General features: G+C 43.3%; 3 protein-coding genes across 4 annotated transcripts in view; 2 read left to right on the top strand and 1 right to left on the bottom strand.

Moving 5' to 3' along the window:
* Positions 1 to 1,192: 1,192 nt before the first annotated feature.
* rbp5 (retinol binding protein 1a, cellular) overlaps positions 1,193 to 22,240 on the top strand; it is a 71,317-nt gene continuing 50,269 nt past the window's right edge. The window contains exons 1-4 of one of the 2 annotated variants that reach the window (XM_084027615.1): positions 1,193 to 1,493; positions 1,865 to 2,049; positions 2,397 to 2,498; positions 3,282 to 3,382. In XM_084027615.1, the coding sequence (XP_083883741.1) occupies positions 1,418 to 1,493; positions 1,865 to 2,049; positions 2,397 to 2,498; positions 3,282 to 3,335 (417 nt within the window). In that variant the 5' untranslated portion in view covers positions 1,193 to 1,417 and the 3' untranslated portion in view covers positions 3,336 to 3,382. Of the gene's footprint in view, positions 1,494 to 1,864; positions 2,050 to 2,396; positions 2,499 to 3,281; positions 4,379 to 22,240 lie in introns of those variants that run through there. The other variant, XM_084027614.1, reaches the window with a different exon arrangement.
* On the bottom strand, positions 3,611 to 16,923 carry LOC311024971 (tumor necrosis factor receptor superfamily member 5). Its single transcript, XM_084027602.1, has 9 exons — positions 16,277 to 16,923; positions 16,005 to 16,130; positions 14,188 to 14,334; positions 12,620 to 12,713; positions 12,147 to 12,223; positions 10,436 to 10,543; positions 9,124 to 9,174; positions 8,723 to 8,866; positions 3,611 to 5,182 (listed from the first exon to the last, which is right to left on the bottom strand). Exons 1-9 carry the CDS (start codon positions 16,350 to 16,352, stop codon positions 4,992 to 4,994), a joined length of 1,014 nt encoding a protein of 337 aa, XP_083883728.1. The 5' UTR covers positions 16,353 to 16,923; the 3' UTR covers positions 3,611 to 4,991.
* c1s.2 (complement component 1, s subcomponent .2) lies at positions 17,050 to 21,971 on the top strand. The gene is made up of 11 exons (XM_084027588.1): positions 17,050 to 17,208; positions 17,396 to 17,594; positions 17,675 to 17,855; positions 18,454 to 18,579; positions 18,813 to 19,006; positions 19,272 to 19,422; positions 19,529 to 19,644; positions 19,739 to 19,820; positions 19,918 to 20,052; positions 20,174 to 20,248; positions 20,940 to 21,971. Exons 1-11 carry the CDS (start codon positions 17,192 to 17,194, stop codon positions 21,749 to 21,751), a joined length of 2,088 nt encoding a protein of 695 aa, XP_083883714.1. The 5' UTR covers positions 17,050 to 17,191; the 3' UTR covers positions 21,752 to 21,971.

A 22,240-nucleotide genomic window follows, 5' to 3' on the forward strand; every position in this document is an offset into this window, starting at 1 on the left:
CACAATGAACAGTTTTGAGATCACAGAAATGAAATTTAAGCTGTTTTACATCTACTCACAGTTGTGTTTGCCAAGAGCTTTGAGTGTCCATGTTACAGGCTGTTAGACTTTTCTATGAAACAGGTCCTGTCACACATCCAGGGTGATTCTATGGCAGAGAGTGCACTAGTATCAAAAACTCCAGGCCTCTTGGTGATACGCTGACCGGCCAGGAGGAGCATCACCAGCAGCAGCAGCACCTCCTCTGCTCGGATCCGACCCCGTCCTGCCCTGTACCACTGCTGGTACTGATGGAATCTCTAAAGATATAAAGATATGTCATAAGATTTAGACAAAAGAAAGTCCTTGTGTTTCAGCATGCAGACATTTAGGAAATAATCACCTGAGAAATAACTTTATACTTTGCTACCTGAATTGAAAGCATTACAGCAGTTTGAAACAAAGCCAACAAGAAAAAAAAACTACACTATATGTTGAAAAGGATTATTGTAATAACGTTATGAATAAATATCCACTGTTAACAAACACTATTACTTGAGATGAAGACGGTCCTTCCTCCTGTTCATCATCACCCACAAATCTGCAGCGGACTTTTCTCTCCCTGGTGATCTCATCCTTGACATGTCTTTGTCCATATTCACAGATAATATACGATCAATACACTATACAAAACTACAAAAAACATGGGAGGATTCAGATCCAAACAATTGATGAACAGGATGTAAACACGGCATCGATCACTCAAGAACAATACTAACACTATTATATATTATATACAACACTTATTTACGGTCATTTCTATTTCCTACGTCCATTTCTGTTGCAGGCGACAGGATCGTACTGAAAGTAAATGTACTCATTCACTATACTTAAGTACAGTGTTGAGGTACTTGTACTTTGCTTGATGCCACTTTATACTTGCACTCCAGTCCACAACAATCAATTGAATTGAAGTATTGTACTAATACAACATATAATAAACTCATAATTGATGAGTTATTGATTGATCACGTGACAAATAAGCCCAGCAGCTGCAACATGGATCAAGCCCCACACATGGAATTGTGTAATGGGTCTACATGATGAGAACATGCCTCCCATACTGCCAGTATACAGCAGACACCCCACCCACCACCACCAAGCACCGCCTCTGACAAGGAGCCCTCCGGGTCCGGGTCTGGATTGGAGCGAGTTCACTACAATCCAGTGTTTCCTCCCGGGAGGTCGCTCACACACGCACACACACACACACACACACTCGCCGAGCAACAGTCTCGTTTTACGCGGCCGCGGATCCAGGCATTGTACAAACCCGTTGCGCAAAGTGAAAGTGATCCCAGACGTCTTCTCCGGATCCAGATCTGAGCCGAGAGGGAGAGAGAAGAGAAAAGCAACTCCGCGGAGTCTGGAGGGGAACATGTCGAAACCGAATTACTCCGGGACGTTCAGCATGGTGGAGCAGGAGAATATGGACGCCTACCTCGCAGCTCTGGGTAAGACGGTAGCCTGCTTTCACACTCACACACCCTGGACACTAGTGAAAGCCTCCTACGTACCCCACTTATGTTGCCCTGTACGTGCGCATTGTTATGACTTGTTATGACTTTGTTATTACTGTGTTGCTTTGAGTGAATCGTTTTAATCGTTGATTTCATAACGCGGATCATCTCCATTTGCAGCTGCACTTTAATGAAATGAAATCATCGCCTTGTCCTTTCAGTGACCCCCGGACACACACACACACACACACACACACACACACACACTCAGAGGGGTGTATCCACTGTGTGACAGGACAAAGCTCCCCTTTATGATAAAGAGTAAAGTGTCTAATCGTCTATGAACCTGGATGATCTTCTCTCAGATATTAACTTTGCCCTGAGGAAGATCGTGTGTCTGCTGAAGCCCAGCAAAGAGATCAGACATGACCCGGCCACGGGGGCCATGAAGATCCGCACCATCACCACCTTCAAGAACTTCAACATGGACTTCACCATCGGAGAAGAGTTCACCGAGGACCTGGGGCCAGTGGACGGTCGGACCTGTCAGGTGGGCTTCTATGACTGTGCACATTTTGTTTGTTCACTTGCATTGTATCATAAAACTCGTAGCACGCATCTGCTTGGTGTGTTTTCATTTGGATTGTCTGTGGAGAGTCGACCCGCCTACTGCTGTGTGTTTGTGCTGCAATGAGTGAAGTGTGTGAGAAAGCGGTAATAAAGAAATAATTACAAAAGTGTTGCCAACGTATTAAAGAGTCAGAATTGGCAGCACTAGCTTACATTTTGTCAAAAAACAGAAGCAAAAGACAAGAAAAAAACCCCTTTGCAACTCACAAAGGCGCTGCTTTACATATGAATCGCTCGCAGTAACACAACATCTCTCTGTTCATGCAGACGACAGTGAGCTGGGAAGGAGACACACTGCTTTGTGTACAGCAAGGGGAGAAGGAAGGCCGAGGCTGGACACACTGGCTGGAGGGGGACAAGCTGCATTTGGTAAGGCTGGATGGATGGAGGGGGGGGGGGGGGGGGGGGGGGTACAGAACAACAAGGTACAGAACAGAAGATATGCTAAAATTGATTTGCTTAATATGCTAATAAGGTAGGCTTTAAAAGTTGTCATTGCCTTCTTCCGTTGCACCACACTGTCTTTGTGGGGAGAGAAAAGGCTGGTGGAGTTTTGTGGGGGAAGTGGGGGAAGTAGAACGAGAGGAAGGCAAACACAAACGAGGCCGAAAGCTCCTGAAATGACATCTTTATAAAGTGCTTTGATTACTCCGGACCCAGCGAGAGAAGTGGTTCTTCTCACATTGCTAGAGTTTGAGCCTATAGGATAATCTGTCAATGCATGACTAAGATTTCAAACAATCGGTATTGTCTCACTAAACGGCTCTCAGGCTTTCTAATTACGGCAGGGACAAAGCAACATGTTGTTGAGATTCAGCAGAGTTGGGAAAGAAATGCCAGCGAGGATCAGGCTCTGAAACGGTGGATTTGAAAGGTTAAAGCGGGAGAAGGGAGCGGCGAGAGAATAATAAGGGTGAGGGGGAAGAAGGGGTGAAAGGAGGAGGTAAGAAAAAGGTGAAAGAGTGGAAGACGGATTACAAGGTCAGAGGATGAGGGCTGGTGGGGGGTTGGGAGTGTATATCACTCATTCTAATCTCTTCGGATGTGACAAACTGTCTTGTTGATTCTCATTTACGCCTCCCCTCCCCCTCCTTCTCTTTCTTCTGCCCCCCCCCCCCCCCCCCCCCCCCGATGGTCTTTTCCTCTCTGCAGGAGATGAGAGTTCAAGGCATCGTTGCCAAGCAACTCTTCAAGAGGGATGTTTGAAGTAACTGCAAAGACGTTTTAGTGAATGTACTCTTAATTTGGATATAGTTAAGGACTCGGTACAATATTTTAATAATGTTTATAGTTTAAAAACAAATTACAATCGACATTATTTTGAAAAACCACAACAATGTGTGTGAAAAATAGTGATTTGTACGTTTAAATTGTCTGTCTGATGGTACGAACTGAGACGAGAGGGCGGAGCAGAACGACCTTCCCAACATGCTTCCTTGTATTGCACATTTGTCTTCACGTTATAAACAATCGCACATCTGTCAGACGTCGCTGCTGCATCTTTATTTCATCACAACATTCTCCAAGTTGTAAATGTTAGTAGCATGAGTGTGTGTGTGCAGTGTGTTCTTGCCTTTGGGGAGCCCTAGATTCTGTTTTAGGGCCCCTATTTTGTCAAACTAAGATGGGGGGATCCCAAACCATGATCTGTGGAGATGCATCCGTTACACATTAAGAGGAAAACAGCCTATATTTGTGAAAATCTCTCTTAAGAAACATCTCAAGTTGACCCAAGCAAGTTAAACATACAGAAATGAAAATAAAATGAAAAAGTAGAAACAATGAGGCACAATATATGCAACAGACGCAGCATTTTCATGAAAAATGTTTTAAAAAACCGTGCAGCTTGGGGGCCCCCTAGTGGCTGCAGTGTGCCTATGCACCCACATAGTTCGCTTATAGCAAGAAACGCCTGTGTGTAGGTCTTTGTTTGTGTGTGCGATCGTGTGTGTACGTGTGTGTGCATGTGTGTGTGCATGTGTGTGTTATTGCTGCTGCATATCTTTAAAGTTGTCTTCTAGTTTTATAAATACTGAAATTCAGTGGTCAATACTTGCATGACACTGTACTTTAAAATAAGATATTTTGTTGTACAATTCTCAACCTGAATGAGTGGGCGGGGTTTGAACAATATAAGTTAAATTATATATTCTTTAAATTATAATTACATCATTTACATTAACAGTCAAGCCAAGAAATCATTTAGATATGTTTCTTACTGACTGTAAAGACCCAACCATGGGTAAATGTGCTGAAACAACAACAGCCACTCAAACAGCAGTAAATGGAGCACGGTGGCAGGACTTCTCTGCTGTGACTTGATATGAATTAACAGTCATGTTTACAGAAGCACAATGAGCGACAGCGGCCATGTTCATGTTACCCAGGGCAACAGTGTGACTCCATGGGCGTTTTGAAATAGTGGACAATGGAGCTTGATGGCTAAGAGGAACAAGCAGGCTTTGACCACACAAACATACTTAATATGAGGATGCATACATTGTTATTTTTGGCCTTTCCATGGGATTTAACTGATGTAGTAAATATACAGAATATGAACAGACCCTTTATCAGAGACACCATTGAGAGATAAAAGCCTATCTGAGAATAATTCACATCAACTCAAGTAGAGAGCTGCATGCAGGGATTTAAAAACATGTCTTAACTTGTGTCTTGATAGTTAATGCATCACAGAAATAGCACAACTTCTTGAAGTCCAGCAGAGGGCAGCAAACTGTCAGCCACCTTCAAGCCTAAAGAAAAAACCCTCCTCTTGTTGGTAGAAACGGGTCCAGTTCAAAGTTTGAGAAACGAGTTGCAGCATCCCAGAGTCGGAGAGCGACTCACACAACATTTACTTGATCATGTCCCACACCACTCGTCCTCCTGCGGCTCCGAGTAGGTCCGGAGGAAGTTGCCGTTGCAGCAGCCGGCACTTCCATTGATGGGGTTGGATTCAGTGAATGAAACCGAAGCCTTCCACTGCGTTATGGGCAGACTGCCGTCCACGCCGTCCACGCCATCTTGTGTGTCGCAGCTGACCACCATATCACCTGCAGGGGAAATCATAAAATCAATGTCCATGTGACCATCCTTCAACTTCTTGCAGTTCTATCTAAACACGGAAAAATAAAATCTTAATGCTCCAAACAAATTTTAAAACAATGAAAATAAAAATGATTTTCTATTCCCAGTCGCCCTCATTTGTGTGTTCTCTCTTGAAAATAATAAATAGGGTTAGGGTGTGTGATTGTTCATTTGGCTGGTGTAATTCGTGTGTGTGTGCGTGTGTGTGTGTGTGTGTGTGTGTGTGTGTGTGGGGGGGGGGGGGGGGCACCGGAGAGCAATCTCGCCTAGGGCACAAAATTAGGTAGAGCCGGCCCTGGGCGCAGGGCAGGGCTGCGCAGAGTGGCGGAGCTGGCGTAATGCAAGTTTCGATCAGCCCAGTCTTGCGCAAGGTCAGTTTGGCAGTTTGGTGGATCGCCTGCGCCAAGATCGGTGTGGCGGCAGCCTTGCCGAGACTGCGCCGAAAGCCCGCCAGCTCCAACCTGGTCTACTCTTGGCGTAAGGAGAATCACAGCTGGCGGAGTGGCAGTTTGGCTGACCGGCGCGCAGTGCGCAGGTAGAGCCGGCCCTGGGCGCAGGGCAGGGCAGGGCCTGCGCAGAGTGGCGGAGCTGGCGTAATGCAAGTTTCGATCAGCCCAGTCTTGCGCAAGGTCAGTTTGGCAGTTTGGTGGATCGCCTAGCGCCAAGATCGGTGTGGCGGCAGCCTTGCCGAGACTGCGCCGAAAGCCCGCCAGCTCCAACCTGGTCTACTCTTGGCGTAAGGAGAATCACAAGCTGGCGGAGTGGCAGTTTGCTGACCGGCGCGCAGTGCGCACACGTCACCGAGACCTCACAGGCAGGTTTCCACAGTTCCAGGCACATTTAAATGCAATAAATAATCACAACAAACACTATTTAATGCAACTAATTGAATCAACACGTGAATTTATATATATATAGATTGTCCCGTCACATCTGACGTCAGATCAAAGGCGGATGGCACGCGTAATGGAAACATAGCCTGACTGAATTAACACAGCTGAAACTTGGACCAGAAACACGCAACTTTGCCGCGAGCTGGAACCGGAGTTGAGGGCTGAGCGACATGCGAGGTCCCGGTGTCCCGCCGTTCTGGTGTTGGACGGGGAATCCGGTGCAGCTGTGGAGCGCAGATGATGAAGACGGTGATGATGATGATGAATGGCCCGGCCGTCTTGCTATTATGTCTACTGCTGTGCGCCCTGACCCTGCTTTGTGATAGACATGCCTAAAATGTGACTACAATTTCTATTGTGATATAATATCGGCATTATAATTATTATGACTATACGCACGCACAGCGCGTGATGCGCGTGGTGGGAGCGGCGCTGCTTCTTCAGGTGCGTGTCCACAGGGGCGATTTTAAACGCGTGTGGACGCGCCGCTTCCCCAGTATTGCACGCTTGGGTGGCTGCCACTAGAGGATGATTGACAGGCGCTCTCCTTTAAACAACACATTTTGCGGAGCGTTCGCGAGCGTTCCCGAGGCGGCGAGTCGAGCCCTGCGCCTCTGATTAGCATAAAGTAGATTCGACATCAACTTTAGGCAAATGAGGAGCGGCCAACTCGCGCGCCGTCTCTCGACATTCGCCGCGACGCTACCAGAATGCATTGCACAGCTTTTCACATAGACAATAGGCTTGTTTGGAATCAAGCATGCGCATGCATTTGCCTCGCAAAACAAGGCATTCTGGGAAAAAAACGTCACAAATGCTGGTGATAACTTCCCTTTGCGACATGTCACATGACTTTAAAAACTCGCGGTATCTCCAGGTACCTCCCTTCGCATGCTTTTCTCTGCAGATGGTCTGAAATAAGTGCGGACATAAGACACTCCCCTCAACGTTGCCCTAGTTGGTTAGAATTATCACGTGGTATTTCCCACGTGAGAAAATTCCTCAGCCTCCGTCAACAACGGGACTTCAAATGCTTCGGCTCGAGTTCGTCAGCGACGAAGAAAGCCAGCGCCACTGGGCAGGCCATATTCTTTGTGCAAAGTCCGTGAAGTTTCCCCTGGCGCGATAGTTTTTGTTATGTATACAATTATTAATAAAGTTTAAATTAAAAAAAAAAAAAAAAAGGTCCGTGAAGTGCACCTGTGTCCGACTGGACGTAGTGAGAACTTGGCGTGTTTATGACGAGTTCCGGCGGATCCTCTCAAGTCTCGTGCATGCATCGGCGCAAATGCATGCGATCCCAAACGCGCCCATTGAATGGGACGCGGGGAAACACCGCTGCCTGTGGACACACACCTTTCCATTGGGTTGTCAAGTGACGGAACTTGCACTGAACCTCCCCTAACGCATTAAAGGTGAGGAGAGGAGCTCATTTGATTGGTGAAGATCTGAATCGGCTGTATTAATCCCAGTCCACGCCTCGTCTCCTCCTCGTCTCCCACTCACGCCTTCTTCTCCTCCCTCTTTCCCACTTGCGCGGGTGGGAGTGACGGGAGGTGTGCCTGCGCTAGCCTGCGTGGTGCACGAAACTTGCAAAGTCCAGGCGGACACACCCTGTCGGCGTGACGCAGGCTGACTGCGCCTGGTCTACCAAACTAGGGCCCTATATGTCCAAATATTGGACACAATAAACAGTAATATTGTTATAAGAATTTTGTGATGACTACACAGACAAGGACTACGTGACGATGACTACTGTTATAAGAATTTAAGAATTTTGTATAACCTTGTGTCTTAGGTATGAATAACCTCATGTCTTAGGTATGCCTAATTTTTGTCAGGGACTTTGTGCACATGATGTCTTGGTCTACACGAAGGTTTACTTTCAATGACGCATCATCTCCTGAACCCTTTAAAAAGACTCAAGTCACAGCACTGATTTGAGCACTTCCTCTGTAGCATCCTCACACGTTGTTGCACTGTAACTGCTCCTCTTGTACAAGATTAAAGTCAGACGTCGACTTTACTTCTGTCTCTGATCTCCTCATTGGGTGAATTTATTCATTTATGGACAAATTCTTTTAACAAATATATATTTACACTGATTTATATTAATTATACAAACAGTATATATTATGTAATATATCTATTATCTCTCTCTCTCTCTCTCTCTCTCTCTCTCTCCTCTCTCTCTCTCTTTCTCTCTCTGTCTCTCTCTCTCTCTCTCTCTCTCTCTTTCTCTCTCTCTCTCTCTTTCTCTCTCTCTCTCTCTCTCTCTCTCTCTCTCTCTCTCTCTCTCTCTCTTTCTCTCGCTCTGCTGGTGTTTCTGCTTTTGGATGCATTTGATTATCTGGTCAATTGATATTTTTTTAAACAAGAATAAGTAATTTACTCAGTAAGGAATGTAAATGTTAGTGTAATTAGTTCAACTACACCAAGGAACTACAGTAAGGTGACTACTATTTGTTACTTTTACCTCTGAGCCAGACATACCTTGCGCTCAAAATTAAATCAGCGCAATTTCTCAAAACATCAATGTGCATGCCCAAATAACTATCAGAATCTCTTATTAAAAATGGTGTAACTAATGTGTCTGTATGCAAGGTGTATCACCTGTGTTAAAAAGTGGTAATTTGCAGCTCTCCTGGCAGTGACCGTTTAGCTCCGTGAACGGTAAAGACACTTCCGGTTGAGTAAACTTTGCTGCTGCTGCTGCTGGGACCATTTCAACCACAGTAATGGGAACACTGGAGCCGGCTGTCACACACAGAAGAGATCAAAGGGTCAAATATGAGATGATTCAGTTCCACATTGATTTGTTTATTTCATTTGAAACAGGACTGTATATACATATATATATATATATGGTTTATAGGACTGGTTATTTATACTCAAGATAAAAGTATATTATTCATCATTCTCCTTCATTCACACATGAATCCGCCTGTAATATGAAATGTATCACAGCTCAGTGTGACGCAGCGTTAAAGTGCTCCTCCTCCTGAAACACTCACCTTCCAGAGACGTGAAGACAGGCTGTAAGAATCTCGTAGTTTCCCTTTTGTCTGTCGGAAAAAAAGAGTCCGATTTGACTCACAGCAGTTACAAATTCTGTCACGTTTTTAAGGTGAAAAAAAATCATCAACTTTCAAAATAATGTGTCAGTGCAGCATAATTCATTTCTCCGCTGTTCACAATGCATAATTACTGCTAAATGCACCGCGGCCTTAGAGGAGCCCCGTGACAAATGTCTTCATGCTCCTAAATACATTTGGGTCCAATTGAATTACAACAAGCAGGAACCCACAGCAACAGGCATTTATTGTTATATGTTATATGCATTGTGCCTTTTATATGGTAGCATATGTCACCGACCCTGATGTTGTTTGTTGACCTGTGCGTTTTGACATGTTGATGTTGTTTGTGTGACTGAGTATGGGGTAAGCTTATAAAGTTGATAATAAAGTTGAATCAGAATCTGAATTAACGTAGCTAATTTTACTATAATCCCCCCCCGTGGACAATAATTTAGTTAAATAAAATAATGTTTTGCCCACTAATGGGTTTATCCATCCACCATAAGCATGAGGGATAACTCATTTAAAGAGCCACAGGAATGTTTTAAGACATAAAAGTGAAAATTAACAAAAGTATTTATCTATTATTCTAAATTAAACTGAAAAGCCTATTCTCAGGGTGCGTGTACAGAGGTTTAAGGTTTTCCCCATCACAGCAAGTGGCATACTGGACTTTCAAACTAGTTGTGAAGCCCAACCTTCTCTCGATGAACTGTAAATTCCAGTATCAGCACATTGCTTCACTGGAAATACAGTATGTCAATGAAATACAACACATCGTCAGCCGATACGATCAGTTATGGGACTGTGTCACATGCGTGGGATTTATTTCTCAGAATGAGTGGCTGCCTGTGAATTGTGCGTCACACTATACCAAATAATTATGTCAGGTTCAATACGTACAGGATGTGGTTTCCCCAAGCAGGTTGTCACGCAGGCCGAGTTTGCTTCACATCACGATAAAGGCTTCTTACTTAACCATTGTGGATTCTACTGACTCCTTAATGATCTGCTTGTGTTAGACTTTTGACTTAAATGAATTCCAGACCACCTTATAATTCATTCTAATCAACAAGAAAATTGAATATGTAATTGAATTCGAGCTTACTGAGATAAATTGACCGTAAAGGAAACCATGGATGGGTATTTGTGCTCAAGATAACAAAGAGATAACCTTCAACTGAATGTGTCAAAACGCTGTGAAAAACAGTGATGAATCCCACCTACACATGTCACACGCTGTACTCACCTGCTTTGTATGACTTGCGTTTTGCCCTCCAGCAGATGAGAGCGAACAGGACGAGTGCCGTCAACACGAGTCCTGACCACAGGCCTGCGGGTAATATCCAGCGACAGTCTGGTAAACAGAGACAGGGGATTTCAGAGGCACCTCAATGCATTTTAATTAGGTTGGTCTCCTGCTTCTATGATGTAACTTCTGGGAAATGAAAGTGGGAGTGAGTGATTACCGAATACTCCTCTCGTTTCATCAATATATAATATTGTACAGTATTGAAAGAAATGAGGAAAGGCTTTGTAAAAGACATAACCGTTAATAAATATTTTTCAATCGAAATAAATTTCACATGAAATTATGTCAAGGCATATAAGGAACAAGTAAAGTAACACTATTCAACATTTATAAGTGGTAAGCAGAATTGGTTTATAACACACTATTATATAATTTTGTACGGTGCAAGTAAAATATTTCATCGGTAGCCGAAATTGAAAATGTAGGCCTATAAAAAAGTAAAAGCAACATGGATTTGGACAATTGGACAAAACAAAATGTTATCCTTGTCATATACAGTGGTTATTTGAATAAAACACACATACAAATATTCACATGTAGGTGTAAAACGGTCTTAATGCGATTAACATATAAATCTAATTTTACCATGTTTTTTTAATCAATAACTCATAGTTTAAAGGAATGAACGTTAAAAGTGAGAAAAAAGTCCTTATATCTGTTAACGCCACATTATAGTGTGTTTTGAACTATTATGTGAGTGTTACCGTTTACTCATCAGCACCTGTGGTTGGAACAGATCTTTTCCTTTTGTGTTATGAAAATGTTTTGTCTCTAGGTAAAGACGTGTCACAGGTACATTTCAGTTTCAGTCAGTCTCTGATGTCACAAATGAAAACGGGGAACTTGAGTGTAGAGATTGACAGCACGCAAGCATGAAAATGTTGGAAAATGTCAAAGGTTTTTCAAAATGAATGTTTTTTAATTGATTGGGGACAAACTTCAATCAATATTCTAAAATTGGATTCAATCCAATGGCCAGGGGTGTCACTAGGATTTAAAGACAAGGGGGGCTTAGCCCCAGGAGAAGCGTACACAATCTTTGCACTTATTTATTCTGTTTTTATTCCAGCAAAATGAGGATACAATGTCTGAAGAGAAAAAAAGACATTGAGATGCTATTATCCTAAAACTATATGTATACCCTTTCATCAGTATGAGATTATTCTGAAAATAAAGAAGAAAAAAAAGGCAAATTATTTGGGGGGGGGGGGCTTTGGAACAATTTAGGCTAGCTTCAGCCCCCCTAAAATAGGCCTAACCACGTCACTGCCAATGGCCATATATGTCAGTAAAATACTGTAGATCATGTTTACATTTAAACCTCTGGTGAAAATGAACATGGACATCCTCAGACGATTCACCCGTCCGGGAGAGTTAAGATGTATCTGCATTGTTTAGATTAGCTGCGATGTGTCCGTTCCTTCAGCTTTAATGTCCGATCTCTAACAGTGACCCCTTGTAGGAATGACTTTTCCATCTTTACTTCCTCTCCCTCATAATACACATGGGAACCGAAGGCCAACAGGAACTCACCGAATCAAGCAGGATAACAGCATAGATGCACAGTTTTTCAAACTGAGAGATTTTAAGATCTAAAGAGATGATTCAAATTTGTCCCAACAGCCTGAAGTTGAAAATGTTGACTCACGTGATTTGAAGTCGCCACAGATGGCATCAGTTGTCGGGGTTCCTTTAGTTTTTAACATTCTCCCCAAGTCTTCACATCTGAGAACAATATACAAAGACAAATAATAAATATCCAAATATTGTATTATATATCTACAATTAGTAAAATTATGAACTATTTTTATAATTATCCATGGGAAGTGAAGTTTGGGAATTTAGTCATTTAGTTATTTTGGAGGGGGGATCACTGGGATTATTTCACGTTTGTCCCAGTACAACCTACTGAAATGATAAAAGTTTCCGAGCAGCTGAAGAAACCGTTCCTACAACGTGGAGGAAACATAGTCACAGAAGATGTTTAACTGATGATGTCAACCAAAACAACACTATCCAGTTGTGCTGTGTCTCGATGGATGAGTAATGAATGATGCACATCACATCACATAGATGGACTTCCTCCTTCAACTTTACGGAGGATAATAATCCCAATCTGACCTGGTATGTGTGAGACATGGTGAGTTGAAGTCCGTAACGTTGCTGTAGGTCCCGCCTCCACACGGAGCACACACTGTGTTGTTTCTGCTAGAGGCTGCAAAAAGGGATGACAGGAGTCTGTTCAGTGGTCAGGTTGAACTGCATTTAGCTAAAATGTGAATGTTTGCTGTCTTTTATTTTGCATTTTACCAGGGGCGTCACTAGGATTTAAAGATGGGGGCTTAGCCCCCAGGAGAAGAATCTTTTTAGTACTGTATAGAACTACCACCAGTGAAGAAGTCTAGTAGCAAGTTAACCAGTTAAAAGCAACACACATGGGGCCCTAGTTTCGTGGCGCAGCGCAGGGCGGCGCAGGGTGGCGGAGCCGGCGCAATGCAAGTTTCGACCCGCGCAGCCTTGCACGGTCAGTTTGGCAGTTTGGTGGATCGCCTGCGCCAAGATGGGTGTGGCGGCGCAGCAGGGGGAGGCGTCACAGATTCAGCTTGGCGTAGCGGAAGTTTCGTGGCAAAAAGCCTCGCCGAGACTGCGCTGAAAGCCCGCCAGCTCCAACCTGGTCTACTCTCGGCGCAAGGCGCAAGGCGTAAATAAAGTCCATTCATTCAATGCGAATCACAGCTGGCGGAGTGGAAGTTTGGCTGACTGCGCGCAGTGCGCACACGTCACCGAGACCTCACAGGCAGGTTTCCACAGTTCCAGGCACATTTAAATGCAATAAATAATCACAACAAACACTATTTAATGCAACTAATTGAATCAACACATGAATGTATATCTATATAGATTGTCCCGTCACATCTGACGTCAGATCAAAGGCGGATGGCACGCGTAACGGAAACTCAGCCTCTCGGACCAAAACATCTCCCTCTCTCTCTCCTGTTTTTTATAATATCGGCACTGTCGGCGTGGCGCAGGTGCGCTGAGAGCTGACTGCGCCTGGTCTACGAAACTAGGGCCCATGGTCTTCTTCCATTCTTTTGTGTTGAACAAGCGTTACTGTCATGTTAACTTTTAGACACATTAAAGCTGCATGCTTAGAACCTGATGATGTAAATGAGTCTTAAAGTGATACCGTATCTAATTACTCTCTCCATTAGATAAACTGCAGGTCTATAGAATGGACTTTAATTACACCAGTTACTGTCCTGTAGATTGGTCCAATCAGACCGTGATTCTGTCATAAAGTATACAGTAGAATAAACCAAGACTGGGTTTAAAGGTCACAGTGAAAGCTGACAACATAAATATGAACTTTACACAAATTTTGTATGGATTTATTCTATATTTATTCCAGCTGACTGTAAAAAAAAATAAAAATAAAAAACAAAAATACAAATAGGTTTTACAGAAATGCTTCCTACAGACTATAGTGCTATAATCCTAAAACTCTATGTATACCCTTTCATCAGTATGAGATTATTCTGAAAATAAAGACTCATTTTTTTTTTTTAATAAAATAAAAAAATAAATAAAAAGCCAAATTATTTTGGGGGTTGGGAACAATTTAGGGTAGCTCCAGTCCCCCTAAATTAGGCCTAACTACGTCATTGCATTTTACAATGGAAGCTTACCTCGAACCTTGACCCCTTCACCCAGACGGCAGTGGGTCACCGGCCGGCAGTGGTCACAGATCATATTACTGCAGTAGAAACCAGACACACACTCGCACAACGTGTCCTCCTGAGAAGTACAGTCCTTTACTGTCCTCTGGTTGTTATCTGAAAGAGGCAGAACCACATGTATCAATAGTCTGTCCTGGAAGAGGCATCCATCTTCTGTATTTTATTTTGTGTCCATGTTCAGGAAAGAGCAGTAGCCGCAGAAGTACTCAACCAATTCCACAAGTACACCACAAGTACAAGTATAAGTCTTGCATTCAAAATGTTACTTAAGTACAAGTATTAGCGTCAAATACATTTAAAGTGGTCATTATGCAGATTGCCCATTTCAGAATAATATCATATCACTGGAATGATAATTAATGATGAATGGATGTGTAAGCATCACTAACATTCAGGCTGGTAAAGCTGGTAATGCCACTGGGTTAATTTCAGCTACTTTATGGTGAATATACCTGCATTTATACAGCGCCTTTCTATCTAACTAGCTACTCAAGGTGCTTCACACATTCAGTCACTTTTACCCGTTAAAACACACGTTCATGATTCACTGATGGCAGAGCAGCCACCTGCACATCAGGATCTAACTCACACACATTCACACCCGGGGGCAATTTGGGGTTCAGTATCTTGCCCAAGATACTTCAGCATGTAGATGTAGAATCTTCGATTGGAGGATGACTCGCTCTACCTCTGAGCCACCCCACTTTACTGGGCAGCTTAATCCACACCATTACATTATCATCCATCCATCCATCCATTGTCTACCGCTTATCCTGTATTCAGGGTCGCGGGGGGGCTGGAGCCAATCCCAGCCATTACATTATCATAATTTCTATTTTTCTATTAGAATATGCATCTGTAGGATGGATTATATAATACAGTACAGTCTTCCACATTGTAATAAGGTCGAAGTACAAAGAAGCATACATGTAGTACCTCAACTATGTATTTAAGTACAGTATTAAATGTACTTGCCTTCCACCACTGAGAAAGAGCATGTGCAGACATGTAACAGGCCTCATCAGTCATTAGCAGAGACAAGACGCACTCAACTGTAGTTGATTTGTATCTCTGTGGTTGTTTGGTGTCTCTTTGTAGTCAATTTCCATTGCTCTATTTGTCTGTGTTCGTTTTTGTCTCATGCATTGAGGCTGGTTCACTTTAAAACCGTAAACTCTCTCTCTGCCTTTGAAATGTGAGTTAACAGAACTGGAATTGAAAATGAATCCAGATACTTTTCAGTGCAAAAGTTAGTGATGTTGACTAAACCTGAGTTCACAGCTTGTACCAGAGTCAGTGAAAATGAAATCACATGAGGCTCCACTCAGTATGTTGTAAGGGAGATCGTACTTTCAAGGCTGTTCAAATTATCCAAATCCACACTGACTATCATAGTTATATTTATTGGCTTGTTCAAGCTTAAACTATATGATGTTAACACTGAGCGAAATATTATATAAATCAAAGACTCAAGGTTTTTCCAGCCCAAAATACTTGTACATACATACTTATATTTCAAAAGTTTGGGTTCTCTATTCATTTTTACAACAGTTTGGCTGCACAGCAGCGACGGTTGAACCCACTGGTAGGTTAGTGAGGTGGAACGGGTTGAAAATGAAAAGTAGAATATGTTACAGAAGCGTATTTGCGATGATGTGCACAATTGAGAAACATCTCTTCTCTATATAAAAAGGAAGCAAGGGGTAGATGAGGAAGGAACCGTGTTTGTGTTTGCAGAACAGCAGAAGTACGTGTGTGTGACTTACTGGAAATGCATTCCTTGCAGACTTGACATCTATTCATGTGATTTTTTGTGGCCGTGTATAACCCACGTCCACATTCGGCACACTTGGTGGTCTTATTGTGATCACACTCAGTGAGCATGTACTGTCCTGATGAGAGAAAACACATGGACCCAAGCATTAGATGATTACACACAACAGATAAATAGTGTGGCGTGGTTCCTCGGCCCTGTGGAGAAGCTTGTCATCCACAGAGAAGAGATGTTAGTAAGTGAAACATGAAGACAGTGACTGACCTGCAGCGCAGCGATCACAGCAGATCCCATCTTTACGGGTGAACTTATCCTCATTTGTGCAGTTCATATTAGCCATGTGTTGCCCATTCGATTATGGACCTATGTGTAAAATATCCACGCTTAATAGAGTCAACAACAAATCTCCCTCTACACGCTTCCTCTAAACCTGCTCAGAACATTATAAATGACTATTAAGCCATTTCCTTCTTCTGGGCTGAAAGAGCATCACTCAAGTTGCAGTTTCTTTTCCCTTTCTTCTTTTCAGACTATCTGCTCTCTCTCTGCTGTCTGAACTCTCTGTGACTACAGATGTGCTTCCCCTCCCCAGTCTGCTCAGCCTAGTTCTCACGTCTTTTCTAATCCTACACAGTGGAAAACCCCAGTGACTCTAATCTGCTGTTTTCCCCTCCATGTGTCTCTCTGGCTCTCTTTCTCTGTGTCTGACTCTCCTCATTTCCTTCCTGCCCGAGCCCTCTTGCTGCGCAGTAAGCTGTGTGTGTGTTTCCGTGTAGCTACAGGAAACAAGGCCACTCGAACTGCACACAGCAAAGCAGCACAGTGAGGCATTTCCTCCCCTTCACTACACCCTTTCCTTTCAATGCATCTCCATTGTATTCACTGGACCTTTGGTCCTGGCACGGTGTAAAACTGCAAAAGTGATTTTGTAGTAACAGTTGATCTGATGCGCTTCTTGGCTCAGTCTGACTTCTTGTCAGCCCATTTACCAGCAGTCACTCCCTCGTTACTGCAATCATACAAAAACAATCCACAAATAGATTCATAAAATGCGTGCATTTGCAAAATACGAGTGAGAGAGACAGGAAGAGCGAGAAATGGAAAGTAAACTAGAGAGAAAGAGAAAAGGAGAAGCAGAGATGTGGATGTACTTTATTTGGGAAGAGATTTGATCGGATCATGATGTCAAGATTAAGGTGGGTTTGAATTTTTTGCAATTTATTATAATAAGACAGATAACCACACTGTAAAGGCAATAGATGTGTAGAGTTATTTCTGTTTAACTGGACTTTCTTTTCTCTCTTAACCTCGTGGTTTTGGCTTTTTCTCCACTTCCCCCTCCTTTTCTTTACAATGAAATGTTCTTCCATATCTTCCCCTCAGTCTCCTCCTTCTCCTGCTTTCCCGCTTGGCCTCCTCGATGCTTCTGGGATGGGTGAAGTCTCCAGGGTATCCCACTGGGTACTTGCCCCATGCAAGTCTAAACTGGAGTAGGTGTGCCCACAAAGGTCATACCCTCTCCATCAAGCTCATCCACCTGGACCTGGAGGACAGCCAAGACTGTGAAAACGATGGAGTGACGGTCAGGGGGGTCAAGATAAACTTTAAATGGTTGTACTTGAAGAAGTCAAACTTACTAATAATCTCAGTCATTTCTTCCAGGTCTTTTCAAATGGAAACCTGATTGCGGTTCTGTGTGGCAAAAAGGGATTTGAGGAGCTTCAGTCCACCGTAAATCCCTCACTGGTCTCCTCCCCAGGGGGCTGCCTCTCTTTCACATTCTACTCAGACTACTCAAACACCGAGAGGCACAGCGGCTTTAGAGGCTTTTATACCGATCAAGGTGAGACATAGAGGAGGGAGACACATGAAACAAACAACAACGTCTTTACGGTGAAGATGTGAGAGTGGTGTCGAGCTGCATATAAAGAATAAGCGTATCCCCCACATGTTCTGTTACTTTAAGAGATGTGTGCATGCCTGCTGGTTAATGACAAAGCAGCTTTAAATGAATCATCACCACTAAAAGAAAAGATGCCCAACGAGCAGGGTCGCCTTAATAGCACTTGAGGCCCCTGGGCTATGGAGATTTTTGAGCCCCCCCCCCCCCCTTTTTTCCCTTGTCTGAGCTCCGCTTGGATGTGAATGCTTTATCTTTCTCAACGCTCCTCCGACCGTCTCACTCCTCCTCTGTGACCGTTGGAAATGTAATTTACTTTTGTTATACTAGATAAGACGGGGGGGGGGGGGGGGGGGGGGGGGTGCAGAGTGATGTGCTCAATGATTTTGTAGTACCTCCAGATGATTATCATCGTTTTATTAATTAGTATTATGAAGAGGTCCCTGATTGGTCGAGGCCCCAGGTAAGCCCGTGCATTAAGGTGCCTCTGCCAACGAGTCCTTTTCATTGTTGACCTTTATTAATCCATTTTCTCCCTCAGACTTTGACGAATGTGAGGACGACCCCGACAACGGATGCACACAGTTCTGTCACAACTACATTGGAGGCTATCACTGCTCCTGTCGCCATGGTTACTACCTGGATGCGGACAAACACACCTGCACCGGTAAATACTCTCATGATTAGGGTCAGTAAAAAGTGTACAGACTGAGAAATTCAACTTAGACAGAGGCAGAGAAATCGAGGAAGGTGAACTAATACTAAAACATGAAGTGAAAATGAGCGAAACGAGGAAGTAGGGGAACCGGGGGAAAGGAGGGGAAAGAGGAGAATAACAGGAGGAAGAGCCTGATTGAGTAATGTATATGATTCTGATGTTTTATTATCTGTTCAACACAGTGAGTTGTGCAAAGGATCTGTCGGGGCTGAACAGAGGAGACATATCCAGTCCCTCTTGGCCTGCTGCATATGCAGAGAATGCCAACTGTCAGTACACCCTGTCTGTGGAGGCCACTCTGCAGCTGGAGCTGCACTTCTCTAAAGACTTCGATGTGGAGCAAAGCCCTGATGGCCCATGCATCGACGCACTGACGGTAGGTGATGAGGTCAAATATGTGAATACCACATTTTTTCCAAATCTTCTAACTTTACAAAGCAGGAAACAAAGAGGAAGCTCAGCCAAAGCATTGTTACCACAATACAAATAGTACACATTCTAGTTTGACCATTTTATAGGCTTTCTCTTAAAGTTTTATTATCTGACAACATTTAATCAAATTATATTAATATGCTATTTTTGATGCTGATCTACAGGGGGGAAAAAGCAGCTTGTCATTACTGATGTTGCTTTGTTTGCAGATTGAGACTCCCTCTGGGACTCTGGGGCCGTTCTGTGGCCCCGCCCCTCCCCCATCTCCCCTTCTCACTCACTCACATCATGTCCAAATCCGCTTCACCTCTGATAGCTTTGGTACAAACAAAGGCTTTACTCTCCACTTCAGCACCACAGGTACCGCAGCCTCCTCACACGCAGCTCCATGTGAAAAGAATATTTGTCATTCGTTGGAAACCGCTCACAAAAGCTCAGAATTGTTCTTTTCACCTGCTAATTACAGCCAAGGTCTGTCCAGCAGCGGTGACCTCCCACTCCACGGCGACTCCTCAGCAAGCAGAATATCATCAGGGTGAAGCAGTGACAGTCACTTGTGATCTTGGCTATGTTGCAAATACTGTGAGTGTACAGAAAACCAAAACTTTTTTAAAGATTCATAATTGATGTATTTAATCTACTGTTAAGCTAATTACATTATCCATTTACCAAGTAGCAAGGCACCCAGACCATGTCATCACAGTATGGGTCAACATGCCAGAATACAGGCATATGGACTCCCAGTTATTTCTGTGAACGTGAGTCACATTGCAACCATTTTTCTTCTGAAAAATTGTCATGAATGTCTTAGTTCCTTTTTTTTAAACACCGTCTTTAACTATGTTTCTTGTGAAGCTGTGGATTGCGGTGTTCCTAATGTCCCAGAAGATGGCATCCTTCAGCTGGTGGGCTCAGATAACCCACCCACTCAATACAAAGACCAGATCCAGTTTAACTGCAGCTCAAAGTACTACACACTGGAAGGAGATGGTGATTATAAAGAGCTTTGTTTTTTCCACTCCTTTCCTAAACTAGCTTTTAAAAATGCAACCTTTTCTGGATTTATCGATCTTTTATATTTTTCACCAATATTCTTTTTTCAATCTTTCAGACACTTACACTTGTAGCGCCACTGGTGACTGGGTGTCAGGCAGCGGGAAGACAGCGATGCCACAATGCATTGAAGGTATGGTTTTAAAGTGTCAGTCCGTAAGATTTGAGATTGTTGCTTCTAGCGGCCCATTCTGGCAGTAGATAGAACTGCAGGTGAGCCTCTGGGACTCATCTCCCTCACCAACAGTGTGACTGTCTCTCATCTGTGTGATGCCTTCAAATGCTCCACACTGAAAGGAGGTCCCTGGTTTCCCCTCGTTGGCGTCACTTTGCTTCTTGATGACTTTCCTTCTTCACTTCCATTAGTTTGTTGTTTCTTTTTCTTGGACTGGAAGTTGAATGGTCTTCTTTCTCTGGCTGTTGATCCTCCATTGTGAGTCAGCAGTAATGAAATGTACCTGGTCACACTTTAGACTAGAGGGAGCCTGACTCAACAGTTGGAAGTTACTGATTTCCCATTCCAAGTAAACGCAGCATACTTCTATGAGGAGCTCCACCTGCAGACCAACCGCTGCTGACTGCAGAAAAAGATCAAACTCATTTAGAGTTTAGTGGGAATGTGACCACAGACACGGAGATCCTATTTCTGGACAAAGCAGCAACAAGCACTTTCATTCAGTGTTTAACTCACTCTTTGATAGATAGGAACTTAAAAGACAATTAAATAGATGTACATGTTACGGACTGCCACTTTATATGTATTTCGTATGTTTTCCTCATTTGAATCGTATGAATCTATTGATGACTTTGTTTGTGCCTTTCAGTGTGTGGGAAGCCTGAAAATCATCCTGCAAGTGCAGGGAGAATTTTGGGAGGTAAGGATGCAAACATGGGAGAGATCCCTTGGATTCTCTTGATTAGAGAGCCAAGTAGAGGAGGAGCATCACTGATCAATGACCGCTGGGCGGTCACGGCTGCTCACGTGGTGGAAAGTGCAGAGGAAACGTCTTTGAGCCTGTATGGTGGACTGGTTAACGGAAGAACAATATCAAACAGGTTGTCTAATGTTGCTGTCATGGACAGTGAAAGGATCATCATTCATCCCAACTACATGAGAGGCATTCCTCTTGCAGAACGCACAAATTTTGACAATGACATTGCTCTTATTCGATTAGCTTCCAGGGTGAATTTAGGTCCGAACCTGCTTCCCATTTGTCTGCCAGAGGTAAACAGGGGCATGTTGGAAAATGAGCAAGGCACAGTTTCAGGCTGGGGGATAACACAATCAAAAAAGGGTAATTTCGTCACGTCTGCCACTTTAAAATACGCACATATCGGGGTCTACTCGCAGACAGAGTGTGAGGATACACCTCACACACCTACACCTAACAAACGCATGACGTTCACTGACAACATGTTCTGTGCTGGAGCCGACGGGAAGGACAGCTGCCAGAAAGACAGTGGGAGTCCATTTGTTTTGCCTATGCTGGCTGAAGGCAGAGGGCCATATTACTTGAGCGGCATTGTGTCATGGGGACCGCCCTGTCAACAGAGGCAGTACAAGGGTTATTACACCAAGGTGGAGCGCTATGTAGACTGGATTAGGGAGACGATAGAGTCAATAGAAAAGTCTTAGAAAGAGGAGAGTTGAAGGAAAAAATACTTTTCAACTAACCAAAATACTGTCTTCATCATCATCATTATCATCATCAATTTCAGGAATCTCTTAAGTAAAAATGTTTATGAAAATAAAGACGATAAACTTGTAATCAAATGTACCAACATTAATAACATTAAGCTGTGATCACATAATGACTTCATACTCCACTTTTGTATTAAAGAAATGTCCAAATCAACAGCAGAGAATGTGTGTTTTAACTTAATATTACACTGTATTGTTTCTGTTTATCATCAGATACACACAGAACCATGTTTTCTTTCAGGGCCCTCTACATTGGGATACGTTATTATTTCATAATGTATATATTTGCATTTTACACTGCACTAAAAATCAAACTGTTTTTCAGATATATTTCATCAGAAGAAATGTGATCTTGCATGCAAAACAAGACGTTCATTTACTCATGTTCTGTTTAAAAAGAAAATCAGTTCATTTTCTCTAGTT

Source organism: Eutrigla gurnardus, assembly GCF_963514095.1.
Source record: "Eutrigla gurnardus genome assembly, chromosome: 14".
Classification (NCBI taxonomy): domain Eukaryota; kingdom Metazoa; phylum Chordata; class Actinopteri; order Perciformes; family Triglidae; genus Eutrigla; species Eutrigla gurnardus.

Excerpts from the sequence above, each read along its gene's own strand:
- LOC311024971 (XM_084027602.1), bottom strand. The coding sequence starts at position 16,352 with ATGGCTAATATGAACTGCACAAATGAGGATAAGTTCACCCGTAAAGAT. Across the intron at positions 9,175-10,435 it reads ACGCAAGTCATACAAAGCAG|ACAAAAGGGAAACTACGAGA; the intron begins GTGAGTACAGCG and ends TTTTTCCGACAG. Across the intron at positions 8,867-9,123 it reads TGTCTTCACGTCTCTGGAAG|CCGGCTCCAGTGTTCCCATT; the intron begins GTGAGTGTTTCA and ends TGTGTGTGACAG.
- c1s.2 (XM_084027588.1), top strand. Across the intron at positions 17,595-17,674 it reads GTGAAAACGATGGAGTGACG|GTCTTTTCAAATGGAAACCT; the intron begins GTCAGGGGGGTC and ends CATTTCTTCCAG. Across the intron at positions 20,249-20,939 it reads GATGCCACAATGCATTGAAG|TGTGTGGGAAGCCTGAAAAT; the intron begins GTATGGTTTTAA and ends TGTGCCTTTCAG.